General features: G+C 28.4%; 1 protein-coding gene and 1 long non-coding RNA gene across 9 annotated transcripts in view; both read right to left on the bottom strand.

The window, feature by feature from the left end:
- The window catches only part of siz (Brefeldin-resistant Arf-GEF family protein schizo), a 60696-nt gene that overhangs the window by 7819 nt on the left and 37333 nt on the right, over positions 1-15544 (bottom strand). The window contains exon 1 of one of the 8 annotated variants that reach the window (XM_035078233.1): positions 12330-12701. The exons of 6 other annotated variants lie outside the window; for them this stretch is intronic. In XM_035078233.1, the coding sequence (XP_034934124.1) occupies positions 12330-12568 (239 nt within the window). In that variant the 5' untranslated portion in view covers positions 12569-12701. Of the gene's footprint in view, positions 1-767; positions 815-12329; positions 12702-15544 lie in introns of those variants that run through there. One more of the 8 variants, XM_035078238.1, reaches the window with a different exon arrangement.
- Positions 12707-15388, bottom strand: LOC118063942 (uncharacterized). Its single transcript, XR_004690003.1, has 2 exons — positions 15014-15388; positions 12707-12855 (listed from the first exon to the last, which is right to left on the bottom strand). It is a non-coding gene; the product is annotated as an uncharacterized lncRNA (long non-coding RNA).

Genomic DNA, 15544 nt, shown 5'->3' with positions numbered 1-15544 from the left:
TAACATTTGTTGAAATGAACTAGACATTTTTAAAAATATTCTTCTTTTGTTGAATAACATTTTATTTTTTTTTCATTTCCAAGGAAATGAGCAAACAAATGGTGAAGGATAAGCCAAGTTACTTGAAATTACATCATTAGTGTGTTACAACTCTATTATAATAATTTTAGAATGACAAAATTCTTTGAAACTCAATAAAAATATTTGAGCTGTCATAATACTGTATTATTTGTTTATTTAAAAAATTCCCTACACAATATCTTTCAGACACCACAATGATGATGCCTAGTCACTCAAAACTACATTCATCAACCATTCAATTCCCAACAATAACTGAAAAATGAATATTTATGACATATTGTACTTTGATAATAAATTTTTTTTTTTAAGTATTCAATTAAATACTTCAAAATGAACTATCTGATAAACTGGCATAGATATAAGGGTAAAGAATAACACATAAATAATTAATATATGCAAAATACAATATTGGGTTTCTAATGTGTTTGTAAATGCTGTAAGGGCTTCAGAGTTAAGGATAAACCTTGACACTATATATCTTTACAAACTCACCAGGTGGCCGTTACACAAATGTAACCACAATAGAAAACAATTATAGCAAGTATTCTCACACAATGAATCATGTAATGAGTCATCAAAAAAAATTAATTTTGTGGTAATAATTATGTTTAAATACACGACAAATAAACAAAAAACTGGTGGCAAAAAATTTATTACAATAAAAAAATGTACAAAGTTAAGCATACCTTGGAATGAATCCAGAAATACAAATAATCATTTTGCCTGGTTGTTTAATGGAATATTTTTATTTATTTATAACCACAAGTTTCGAATATTATTATTAACTCTCACTTTTTATTTTAATTATTATTATTTAGCAAATATTTGCATTTTAAGATAAACATTATTTTGAATAGAAACTAATTTATGATATTATTCAGTGAATAATATTAGATATTTTTAATTAATTATAATAACTCTAGTAAGTATAGTGGTTTATTCTAGAGTATGAGTTTCAGAATGAGCACACGATGCGTCCGGAGGATACGAAGGTTGAAGCTTGACTGAATTTTGAAAGAGCAGCTGCTACTGAAAAGAATCCTCTTGTATTTCAGGGGGCAAAGACTTTCAGGTACCGTGGTGGGTCGAAGAAGGTTCGGGAAGGGAAGTGGGAGGATGTTAAGGACAACAAGAAGGTGCACAACGACGTTTGAAGCACGAGCCCTTTTACATGCAGCAGGTATATGTAATCATCGACGAATGCTTCTTCACAAAGAATCCATACCTCAGTAGCTTAATAGCTTAGTATTTTTATTTAATAATTATTTATGTTGAGAAGTGATCATGATCAGTATCAGCTAATTAGAGATTTTTAAATGGATTATAATAATCTGGGATATATCTTGAGATGATTGAGTGTGCTCATTGAGGTGTTAATATTGCATTTTATACTTAAATAAAATAAGAGGAAGGAAGCTTGCTCGCGATAGATAGCGATGATAATATTTATGATGTTCATGGGAGAGTAGATTTTGTAGCCAACATACTAGCTAGTCTAGTACTTTAATTGCGTCCGCCCGGATCCGCCAGCTCTCTTGTAATATAATTTAACTACCATAATTACTTTGGATCAACAAAATAATTGACCATTTGAGAAATACTCTTTTTTGATACTGCTTGTTTGTTTCCATCTATGTAATTGTTCTATTCAAGTCTCGAAGATGTTTTATGATTCAATTATCATCTGGTTTAATAAATATATTTTTTAAACAACCAATAGGCATCATAACTTTTCCAACAAATTAATTAAACCTTTCTAAATTATTGATTAATTAATTTTCCACTCACTTGACCTTTCAAATCTCTTTTTAAATTAAATAAAAATAAAATAAAAATTGTTTGTTTATTTTTAAACAAATAAAAGTGTATTTTTTCATTGATTTTACTCTTCACTTTTTATTGTTAAAGAAAAATAAATTTTTTCTTCAAAGTGTTTCCATTCAGGCGTCCCTTAGAACATATTGAGTTGAGATTTGAGGATTGACCAAGTGCAGAGTACTCTCCACCTGCTTGATTCCAATGCCTATCGACTATTGCTTCTCTTTTCACATCTCCAAACACACTGTCAGTGCAGCAGATGATAGAAAGGACGCTCAAAAAAAAAAAAAAGGGAAGGAGAAAAGAATCCCTTGGTTGTTTGAGCCCTTATCCTGTCTTTTTTTACCCCACTTTACTTTTACTTGTACACTATACACCAAGTCTGAAACCAAGGAGAACATCTGCTGGTCGAGGCGTCTGCTGCTACTACTCTTCCAAGACTCGTGCCACGCTTCTCGTATGCGTGCACATAACCACACGCATTTTATTTTATATCGTAGAGAAATAACCTTCTCTTCGCTCGAGCTACACCTGGCGTTCTCTCGTTGGTTTTACTACTAATGCCCCTTTTGGATCATCCAACACCGATTATACTCTACTAGTATGGAAATAAAATAAAATATGGATATTTTAAATAGTTATGTAACTTTTTCAAGTGGCAATAAAGGAGTTTTTTTTTTTATAAATTATGCTTTACTAGGAGTTTTTCATTGCAGCTAAAAGTAAAATATAGTAAAAGAGCTTTTGGGATAATATTAGCATAATACACCTTTTTGTTGAAATAATTTCAAGATATTTAGATCAAACTTATCTGCAGATCATGGTTTTTATTTTAAATTGTGAAATTTTATTATTTTTATCTCTTCAATTCTTTTCATTTTCTTTATTATTTTTTAATTTGCCATTATTTGACATCTGCTCTCCTTCAGGCCTTGAAAAATAATTACTAGATTCCATGAAATATTGATAGAATTGAAAGAAGTGTTTTTTTCTTATAATAAAATATTATTTTTTAACACAAAAAAATTTCTAATGATCATAAAGTGTTAGGTAATTATTTAAATAAAGATAAATAACAACGTTTAATTTTTATGAGTGAATGTTTAGATTTTCTCTTTATACTAATTTTAATCAAAATTATTTAGATCATTAACTTATAGAAATTTCTCTAGCTTCAGTAGATTAAAATCAATAACTTAATTACAATTTTTTTCTAAAATAATTGTAAAATAAATGTTGTTTTAATTTCACTGAGATTTTTTATTAATTTTCATTTATTAGCAATGATAATAAATATAAAAATAAATATCTATTTATTATTTTTAATAATAGAAAATCTATTTATTATTTTATATTTTTAATCATTGAAAATAGTATGAATATTAAAAATGTAAATAAAAATATTACTAATTACTCAATAGAAAAAAAAGTAGACAAGTTTAAATATCAATAGTTATTAATAAAACACTTGTTGCTTTAATGTTAAGAAAAAAAAAATATTTAAATAAAATAAAATTTTTTCTTACAACTTAATGAACGATTTGGTTCGCTGAATAGACATTTAGCAAGAAAAAAAGACGAAATAAGAGCAGATAATTATTCTAATTTCAAGATAAGAAGAGCAAAATTAATTTCTATCTCACTTCCTTCAAACTAGATCTCGTTTTCTAATATTCGAAAGGAAACGTTACTAACTCAATAACTAAAGTTTGTAAAGTGTACTTTGCAAGTACATATTGCATGACTGTCGTTGGAGACACTATTGGAGAAACACTGTTACCTACGTGTGAAGTGATAAAATGAGGATAAACTTCAGAGATTGTAGATAGACTTTATATCTATAAAAGTCTCAAGAATTTTCCACTTTTGCAATAGTACATATACACACTCATACAATTCTCTTATGTTATCGACTTTGTCGTGCGATGATGTTGAAGAGATGCAGACTCTTCTTGAAAGAAGAAAAAAAATTCCAAGGGGCACGTGCGTCTCAATCTGAACACCTGCTCTTCTGGAACATTTACTTCCAAAGCCTTTTTTTTATCCTCCAAATAACAGACTAGATGAGCTATAAAAGAAGTTACCATTATGATAAAAATGAAAGAAGAAAAAAATAATTAAAAGTTTTATTTTTTTCTGTTGAAGACAATGGTAATAACTGATGAAAGTCTTCATGGTCACAGTGGAGACCTTAAGTATCGCAATTTAAAAAGAAAAAGTCCAGAAACGGAAAGGATTTTCCAAGTGAGTCGTTACATCAACCTCTCATCAGTGGATCTTTCTTCTTTCAAAGGAGCTTTTAATACTGTTTCACTTTTTCATCATTTTTAACTCCTTTTAACTCGAGAATTTTCATTCTTCTATGTCCAGAGACAATGTTCTCAACAGCAGTGAACATTGGAGTACTGCAAGTATTAAGAGGAAAAGGTATCCAGGATGAAGAAGCAGAAGTCGAGAAGAAGAAGAGCTACTTGTGTTGTTCAGACAATGTAGCTTCTACTTAAGAGGATCATTCGACACTTGGACACGCGCCATAGAAGCCTTGACAACAGATTCTATCTCTATCACTTCAACCCTCTCTCATTCGTCTTCTTGCCCTTCTTGGCTTCAATACAGTACCCTTGTCCTCATAACATCATACTGAAGTCAACGCGTGCCATCAAAAAAATTATCCACCTTTTTTTATATCATCTTTCGATTTTTCTTCCTCCTGTCTTTACTTCCGTCATGACAATAATATTTCTATGCCATTCCTACGGGTTCTTGTCCCTCATTTTTACTCTTATTTGATGATATTTCAGAGTATCCCCTCCGGGGGTTAAGATACCTGTCAAAAGCACGAGGAAAAAAATGACTGGAAGCGGTTGAGGTTTGTGTTGTATTCCAGTTTTACTTGGTACATAAAGTTTAATGGACAAATATTGTTATATTGTTAGAAGAATGTCGGGTAGTAGGTTTTCATATTTTTTTAGTGGTATTTTTTTCTGCTTAAAACTACCTTGAAGTCGAAATTGGAAAAAAGATCCACATGTTCTATCCGATTAATTTCATCTTGTTCGAGAAACAGTGCTTTTAAAGCTCAAGTTTTAACTTTTGAAAGCTTTCCTATTTTTTTTAAATACATCCTACTTTTTTTTTTTTGTAAAGACATGTCAAAAACTAGATATAGTAAAATGCTTTCTCATTTTTTTTTGCAAAAAAATTTAATTAAATTTTTCAACTTGGATTAAAAAGCTTATTTTTTGCTTCCTAGTTTTTTGTAATAAATTATTCTACTTTAAAAGCTTCAATCATGTTTGAAGATTTTTAGTGTAATAACTAAAATTAATGCAGAGAATTTTTTAAAAAGAAATCAAAGCTCTATGCTTTCAAGTGCAAATAAAATAAAAATTTTAATAAAATATTAAAAAATCTAGAACATTTATAAAAAATCAAGTCAAACCAGAATAATTTTTTTGACCTATCTAGATTATTTAATTATTTAATACCTTCATGTGATATTTATAAATACTATCTATCTATTGTAAAAAAAGAAGAAAAAAAATGATTGCAGTACCTGTAATTGATGAGCATAATTTTTTTTTTCTCAAAGGATGTTTATCCATGTTCCATATATTCACATATGAAGTAATGCTAGAGTCAGCAATAAAGATACATATATCAAGTACATGAAATGCTCCAGTTCTCTAGTTTTACATCAGCTGAATGGCTACAGTCCAGTTGCGACACGCAAAGCAAACGTGATGCATAGACTGGCCTTCCCGTTACCAAGTTATATCGTGAGGTACAACGATTCACGTTGGTTTTACAAACTCTCTCGCGAGTAAAATAAAATACATCGTGAGGGAAACAAATCTCGCGTAACGGTTCGGCGCCGTTTAATTGACCGATATACGTGGAGAATAAGCACACATACATCAGTATCAGAAAGAAATATATTCTAAGAGATATTATTTAATAAAAGAAAAAATAAATTATTTATTTTTTTTTTCATAACAACCCAGAAGACGTCGCATAATGCAACGTATAGGGTTATTTTAATTAAAACATGTCTGCTTCTTCAACGACCAACGTCTTTATTGAAAAGGTCAAGTTATTCTTTTCTTAATTGAATAATATTTGATATCAAAGAGGAGGCAAATGGGATATCATCATGGAATAATTTCATTCAATTGTTTGATGAGTTCGCGGACTTGTTTACTTGGATCAATTAATATTAAATGCAGTCTAGAAGATATTGAATAAATTCTACTATTTTTTCTCTTCATCAAATCTACCAGTTTATTTATTCTCCAAGTTAATTCAATGGATCGATGAGCAACGTATGTATTTAAAAAAAAATTTCTCATTTTAATGATAAAATATATTTAATCATTTTTATGATTTTATTTGCAAATCTGAAATTAGTCACACCCTGCTTCAAAGCTGTTACGTGCTACTACAATCTATTCTAATGTATCAGGTAATTACCAAAGTGAGATTTCCTCAGGAAATTGTAACGATGTGGCCGAGCCTCTCTTTAACCTAATGCTGATTTGATAGCGAAGTTGATTTAATTGAATTTTAAAATTACGTCATGATGGTTTCATTGATAGTGATGAGAAGGCATTAAAAATCTAGACAGTTTTGGCGAACGTCTAGACATTTATTAAAATTGGAATTTAGAAGAAAGCTTTGATTAAAATGAATTAGAATTAAATTATTACACCAATTATAATATTATTCTTATCAAATTAATTTTTTTAATTTATTCTTCTACTGACGGGCTTATTAATTCATTTTTTGCATCAATTAATAAACAAACAATGGGTTAGAAAAAAATTATTTAATAAAGAAAAAAAAATTGTTAACAAAATTTTAATATTGATTTACCAATTTTAAAATTTGACAAATTGTTAATAATAAAATTCAATTGTTACCAATCGTTCTTGATTGTTTGTTTCTAAAAAAAGGCAGTCCAATTACTGCTACTATATGTTTTTACTCTTGTTAAATTAGTTTATTATCAAACATATTTAATATTCCACATGGAAAAAAATATATTTTATTTTAAAAATATTTAAATAAATATTAAAATATAATTATTTGGCCAAATTTTTTTATCAACTCTGAGCTCATGGAATTTTCAAAACTCTATTATCAAACTGTACAAGTTAAAAAATTATGCGGATTAATAATTTTTTGCTAGATATTGATAAAATTATTATTGTTGTTATCATTTTTTTTAATAACAATTTTATAGAAGTAAGCAAAATTGCGTACAGCCACCGGAAATGGTCAATTCGAAAGACAATAAATATTGAAACATATCAGTTTGGAAGAAGCAGAAGAGAAAGAGAGAATTAAATATCCGGTGAAATCGAACGGAAGTTGACTCGTATACACACAGACTCGATTTGTACGTCTATCTATCTCGTTGGAAAGATATGAACAACTCGATTTTCCACAAGGGACCAAACACATACACAATGACAGCAATAACTCGATTGCGTCTATATAATGTAGAAGACCTTGGCAACCGGACAAAGTATTCATTTATATTTAGCATGAACTTTTTCGGAGGAGACAAAAATTTATCTGAAATTCCAACCGAACTACGACACTTTAACCATTTTTTCTAGATAAAATAGTGCTATTTATTTGTCAAATAAATTACACTGGGTAAGTTGGTGGAATAATTTGATATTATTGCTTAGGATTTTTGCTTATTGAATTCAAAAATAAATATTCTCATCACAAATGACATCACATCATTTCAAAGTCAATAATAAATACAATTAAATTCTTTATCAATCATCATGCATGTTAATATTTTTTTTATGATTCTTTTTTAACTTTAAAGACTTTTTAGAAATATTTTCCTGCTTTTAATATACCATATTATTGCTTAGACAATAATATTTTTATATTCAACTATCAATTAATTCAATGAGCTCCATTTATTGTTCATAAAAATCCAAAACCATTTAAATTCTGTTCAATGATCAATAAAAAAAAATTTATTCTTATTCTCATTAATGTTTCAATCGATGCCGACAAACGACCAAGTCATTTTATTTGAAGGAAAAATCATTTTAAAGCATCAACAATTTTTTTAAGTGATGATATTTAATGTTTGTTTTAATCACTATCTATTATGATTATAATCCGGTTTAATTTAGAAAAGAATGAATCATTCAAACGTGACAATCATTATGAAGTTATTAGTTAGCAATATAATCAAAGTAATTATCACTCAAACGATTCATGCTAGACTACAGCATGACATTCAAATAAAGATTACAGATGATGAATAAAAAATAAGAGACTCTACTTACAACAGTCTTCTGAAGCAGGCTTTCATCATAAACATCAATTTATTTAAAGTTTTCAGTAGCTGATATTCGATTAGTTGATAAGTAAATAACGACTACAAGGACAAAGAGGAAATTATTTAATAGGTATCGTTAATTACAAGTCCACGAGACCTTCGTATGTGGTAATAAGTTACGCTTTAATTATTCCCTTAATGATTAGAACGCACTAGTGATACGCTTGGCATCATCAAAGTGTACCAAAGGGTCCTCGCTTCCGCATAAGGACACACGAATTGCACTAACTTCATTAAGACTCTCTGTTCAGTTAGAATATTGATGTGATAAAACGTTTACTACAGCTCTGCAAACTAGCTTTTTTTAAATACAATCTATATCGTAGGTAAGGTAGAACTCTGTATTTATTTTAGTGATGGTGAAATCAGATTTTTTTCTACGAGCTTTCACGTTTTACCAAGCATTAAATTCGTGTCGTTTCCGGGTTTACAACTGAGCTTAATGCTTCCAGGGTTGGAAGAAAAATGAAGGGCTGAAGTACATCGTAAATCAGAATTTCTAAGTGAACGTTAAAAGTATGGAAATTCTTTTTTTTTATTTTTTCTAAGCATATAAAAGAAAATTTGTGCGTAGGATATATTTCTTATGAAGTATAATATTATCCAGGATTATAAATAGTGATGGGAATAATATTTAGATTGATGTTGATAATAAATTACCTCAATCAAAAGATCTAAATGTGTTTTTTTTTCTCAATAAATATCTTTAATAAGTATGTTATATATATTTTTAAAATATTATTTTTAATTTCACTTGTCACTTGCTTAATATCAACAAGTATATTTCAACATACTTTCCTTATCAAGGAAGTGAATACTAAAAATATATATTTTCTATATCGAGTTGAAGAAAAAATTCCAAAACAGATATTTTTAATGATATTTACCGAAAAAAATGTGGTCTTATCGTTGACCGAAATTTGAGGTCACCAAAGAGAGAGTTTTGGAGAGCAAACTAGACTAATGGTGTGCAAAATGATAATAATCCACTTGGCCCCCTAAAGAAAATGAAGGCTTGGTCATGACAAAGTGCAAACAAAACTTCTTTAACATTTATTTCTCTTTGTTTCTTGTTCATTTTACGTTTAAATTGACACCAAGCTCCCAACTGATTTCACTGACTATATACGTATACAGCAGGTCAGGTTTTTTGCGTGTCAATCATCAGAGAAAGAGACTCGTCCGTTGAGAAAATGGCCTCAGGTCGTCTTATGGTAAAATAAGTGAGTCGCGTAACGAGAGTCTTCCAGCTCCCGCGTGGTGCAATTATGTTGGATAAACAGTTCTCAGAATCATCGCAAATGTCTAATTGCCCCTTGGGGTATTATCGTATTCGTACTAAAAGTAACGAGTCAAATAGTCAAGTTTGATTAGAACACTTCAGGATATTTTTAAATGGAAATTTTTTTTTAATATTCCGACATTTTTTTTTATCAACTCTGCTTTTTAACTTTCCATTAGGAAATTATTTTGAGACATTTTTTTTTCGTTTTCGATATCTCGAGAACCACTAAAGATATCGAGTTTAGACTAATTTCATTTTAAAGATAATAAAATGAAGAAGATCGGAAGTGATAAATAAAATCGGTTCAGCCATTTTGTTTTTTAATAACAAGAAGATTGTGAGATAATCTGGGTAAAAACTAAGGTCAGTATCAATATAATATGTTTGTTAATGACTTCACATAACTCAACAATTATATATTGTTTATAAAAATTTTAACTTGTTATAAACAATTAAAAACTAAAAGATGACAAAGTGCACTCAGGCCCATTTTTAGTTATGCTTTTATTTCACTATAGCCAGACCTGTTATTTTTTACACCAACATTAATAATTATATAAATGTATATACAGTGCCAACTGATGCCAGCGAAAAGATAAAACATACATAAAAGAAGCAGTGCATTACGCAATCGGCAGAACATCATCGCAAAAAAGAGGGGAACTTTATAATCTCAATAGTTCACATGCAATGCAATTTATTTAGACTATAAACTAAATGTAATATTAAAATTATTAATATTAGTTTCTTTTTTGTATTTATCAGTAATAAATAAATTAAATAATAGGAAAAAATTAATTCATCAATTAATTAAAATTTCTTGCTTAAAATATTTCAATATTTATATAATAAATTTATTATATAAAGAATCAAATAATATGATTAATTGTTAATTTATTAATATAAGCATGATTAAAATGAGTTAAAAATGTAGGTAGCATATTTTTCAATGGAATGATTATTACAAAATGATTTTCTTTTCATTAGAAGAACGATAGAAAAGATGATTTTAATTTGATGTATGATGAAAAGTAATTGCATTTGGAAAATAATAGAATTGTGTAACATTGGAGAATAAAAGTATTACAATCATAATGATGAGATGAAATTATTTAATGTAAAATAATGGGATAATGATAGATGATGATACTAGTGTATTTTAATAATATAATAGTTAACCTAGGGTAATGGACAAAATGAAAAAGTGAATGTTATCACTTTCTTTTGATGTCATGAAATGATATGTGAGGCAAAAGGTGACTGATGATGTAAGAAAAATCTAAAAATAACTCTTGGTGTCGATAAAAATTTTTAATTACTTAATAAGTATCCACAGATGGCTGTTAATCGTTGGATGTTAAAAAATAAACTTTAATGTTGAAAATGACGCATGAATAGATTTACTTCATCAACTTGACAACAACGTGATGCTATTGTTTCAGAATATCACGGAAGTTTTGAGAACGTGGTTTAAAGAATTGCATGAAACTCAAGAGCATTGTGTATATCCTGTGGGTATGGTAAACTGTGGCTTTTGACTGAAGAATCGCGTGGAAGTTGGAATCAAATGATGTACAAAAGCACCAGCATAACAATTTAAACCTTATTATATTGAAAATAATGAGTTATTCAGGAAAAATTGTATTTTAACACTATTACGTAGATTATCACGTGCATCACGGAATAATACTTCCATATGATTTTCAAAATATCGTGTTATGTAAAGATAAGTCAATTTTGGAAACATTTATTGAATTTTTTTTATGAATAATTCAATATTTGCTTTATTATCTCTTGAATCACCAGAACAATTTATTTATTCTTTCATTTTTTTTTTGCATTTGTTGAAAGGCAAAGTATAGTGGAGCAAAACGTCTGTTTGATGAATAAATTTTAAAATAAATGATGATGGATGAATAGAACATTTATTTAAATTCAAAAGACTTATTATTTTTTAAGGATAGCATTTTAATGTGGTTATTAAATTAAAGGAATAATTTTTTTAATGGTTTGAGTATTTTAATTGGTAAAAGCTCAATTATTAAGTCGCAGTTTAGAGGATGAGAGACATCAATGGTCAGTGAGTAATATTGATTATTACTGCTAATGAAACTAGTCGATAATAATTAAATTTAATTATTATCAATATTACAAAAGCGAAGAGATTGCTTTGTTATTGAATTAATAGTTGATTAGTTCGAATATATAAACCACAATCTGTGATAAAATATTCTTATTGGATTCATGATGTTGGTAATATTATTTTTTAATTAAAGAACATCATTTTTCATTGTAATTTAAAATTAATCTGTCAAAAAGAAAGTTATTGATGAGAAGAGATTCAAATATTTATAAAACAAAATAATGGAGCCATATTTTCTTTTTTCCATTATGATTATTCAAGTCTATAAAAATATTATTCCTTTTTCACAGCTTTGTTTATGATTAATTTAACTCAATCCATAGATAAATTATTTAAAATTCAAGATTTTATGGATTTTGAGATTTTTATTATTTATTCAAACTCTTCCTACGTGATTTTCCTTCATTATTTATTCAGAACTAAAAATAAAATGGTTTTTATTCCGAAAAAAAAATTATCAGACTGCATCAATGATGCATGCTCAGCAAAAATGTGATGTTCTGACTACTAAATCTATTCTGTAATATAAATAAATTTCCTAAATTTTATTAAAATGATTATTTTCAAGAAAGCAAGAAGCAAGTAATATCAGGCTTGATGTTTAATAATGTAAGGAGAATAAAAATATCTACCGGTTGATAAAGTTTGTTGGTGTAGAGTATCCAAGTTGCAGACGTGATCTGATGACTTTTTCTTGAACAGTAACAACTCGACTGCTTTTAGACGTATGATGAACTCGAGTAGTCTTGATGACCTGCTGATAATGACGATGATGATTTTGTTGTTGTTGTTGTTGCTGCTGTTGAAGCATCCGAGAATTCGGAGAGGACATAATCCTCTCACGAGGTTCGACCATCGTTATTCCAAACATTATATACCACTTTCCTTTGCATTCACTTCAGTCACGTCTCACAAACCTCCGTCACGCATTTTCCACGATATGAGATTAGAATTTCTCAATGTATCTTTTTTTATTTGCCTCAATTGGAAATTCTGCTGATTCATAGTATCGAAGAGTTTAATCTTTCTATTTTTCACGATCACTTTACTGATATTTTATAGTTGTATTGATATGTCTCTTTGGTTCGGTTTCACATGCGGTGGAAATGAATTCTTTTTTTCCTGAATTTTAGAGATACATTTCTGTACCCATCGGATCTAGATGTTTGACAAAATGTTGTTTTGAATTCAATGTCATTTTTTTTTGTTTTTTAAATTTTTGTTTTTTAAAATAAAATAAAGCGAGAAAAATTGTATACATTGGTATTTTTCCTTTACGAAGTAAAAATAATTTTCTTAATTGTTTTGAAACATCAATGTTGAATTATTTTACAATATTATTAAAATAAAAAATTATTAATTAGTAAACTGAGAAAAAAATGTTTAATTAATAAAAAGAATTGGAAATATTCGCAGTAAAATATTTTATTGCAACTATTCAAAAATTTTTATTTTATTAATTAAAAAAAAAAAGATTACTTGTGTACAGTAAATATTTTTCTTAGTGTAGAACTGCATTTATTTTGTAAAAAAAATATTTCTCTTGTTTAAATAAAGTTTACAAGTAAGTGATAATAATAAAAGTGTTTTAGCGACTAATAATGATGTAATATCACTTCACCTAACTTCTTGGAAGTAGTAGTTAAAGGGAATTGAACGATTACTTGGTTAATTTTAATTCAAACTTCTATTACGCGACAAAGTACTTGAACTTAAGAAAATGGCTTTCTTTGGTATCGATTCAATCTATTTTTGGAGTTAAACTATTTCAGCTTGAAAATAGTGCAATCTAAAGTGCCACTCAATCTCGTACTTTTACCAATTTATCACAAGTAATGTATCAACAATAAAATACAACCATTAGCTGTTTTCGCAAAATAAATTTATCAAGATTGATTAAAAAGCTTTTCGTGACATGAGTCGATGTTTTAAATATTTTTTTATCACAATCATTGACGTCAAAGTAATGATATTCAACAATGAATACTAATAAATTTTATTTCGATCATGAGTAATAGTCAACTCCCTTCTCTCTTAATCACTTTGTTATAATTATTTTCATTGTCAATTACTAATTGCAAATTAATTCCAATTGTTTTTATCATTCAATAAAAAATATCAATTGTCAGTTTATAATGTAAACCAACTTTCTAATGGCAAATAACAGAAAAATTAGGAAATAATTGAACGGAAAATAAAGTATTGTCCTGGTGAAAAATGAGAAAGTGACATGAATAAGTAATTAAGAGTAATAAACTGTGAAATCGGAAGTGATTACTCAATATCTATATATTTAAATGTTTTTTTATATTATCCTTATCAGTCACTCTATTTGTCGTAAAAACAAAACATCGAACACACACACTAGAATAAATAAACAATTCCATTGAAAGGTCTAATGTTTGTCAAGGAAACATAAATTTATTCTTGCATGGTGAATGCTTGGAGAATAATTTCTAATACTGATGCTATTATTTTATCGATTGTCTAGATCATCTGTAGACTAATATGTCAAACGATATACCGTTTGTTCTTCTTTAATACGATCACATCGAGGTCGCACGTACTATGCGTCAAACCTGATGAATAATAATGACTACTAAATCACATCACGAGTAAAACTATTTGACAGTGATTTCCAACTGCAGATGAATTTTCCACTAAAACAATTTCTGATGACGATTAATATTGATTGCACCCATTTTCCTAGGAATATCAACACCTGAGCTATTTTTTTCCCTTTCCCCAGAGGTTTATTTACAAGAATTGTCATACGCAACTGTCACTGTTATTTTCACTTTACTTTTATTATTATTATTTATTGTTGACATCAAACAAAACAAATATAATACGAAAACACTGTGTAAAAAATTCTATTTATTATCAATGATATATATATTTTTTTTGTATTTTTCACTGTAATTGTCTCTGTTATATGCACTTTCTTTTCATGCCACAGGTTTACATTTCCTCTAATGAACAAGCGATGCTTTTTTTTTTATTCCTGTCAAACGCGACCTATTGTTCTTCACGAGTTCCCATTCGTAATAATTTTTTATTTCATTATTGTTCTCTATTATTGCTAATAATAAAACTAAATTAATTTTCCAACTCAGCATTATCTAATTATCAATTAAAAACGTGCTTTTATTTACATAAACAATTTTTTTTATTATTATGCAACTATTTTGATGGTTTAAGAAAAATATATCAATACCAAGTAATACAACTTTGCTCACTTTATTTCTGAAAATTGATTGATTGTTTTATTTTAATTGTAATAATAAATAGTTAAGTTGAATGTAGAGATAAACACCTTTGGAGTCAATTGGTCAATTAAGAATTAAAAGTAGCGGTGGTAGATGAAAAAAAAATAACAAAAGAGACACGAATAGAGCTGCTACCTGACAGACCACCGCACGCGTCGATTCACAGACGGGAACTATCCGTGGCGATGCTGCCGTTAGCTTTGATACGGTAATGGAACTGTCAAAGTTACGGAAGAGGTAGGGGGAATTTACTCGAATTCTCCCACCACCCATTGGAGAATATCGCAATGCCTCTTTCGATGATAGCTTCATATCATTACATATATCGCTGCATGGAAATAGCTGCAAATGAATACATGTCACTAATAGACAGTACATATGTATACTTATACCCATAACTACAATGAGACTATAAGTTTTCAAGAAGCATCATCGAGGAAGAGAAAAGAACACATTTCCGTCTGGTGAAGATTAAAATCAAGTATTTTTCGCGAGATGGGAAAAAATATGTTGATAGAAATTTTTTTTCACAAACTTTTGTTAAAGATTTATCTACTGAGAATCATTTTATTTATTAG

This window comes from Chelonus insularis, unplaced genomic scaffold (assembly GCF_013357705.1).
Source record: "Chelonus insularis isolate UGA/USDA-ARS -01 unplaced genomic scaffold, ASM1335770v1 contig_150_pilon, whole genome shotgun sequence".
Taxonomy (NCBI): Eukaryota; Metazoa; Arthropoda; class Insecta; order Hymenoptera; family Braconidae; genus Chelonus; species Chelonus insularis.
Note: the sequence above shows the minus strand (reverse complement) of the source record. Positions and strands in the feature narration are given on the sequence as shown.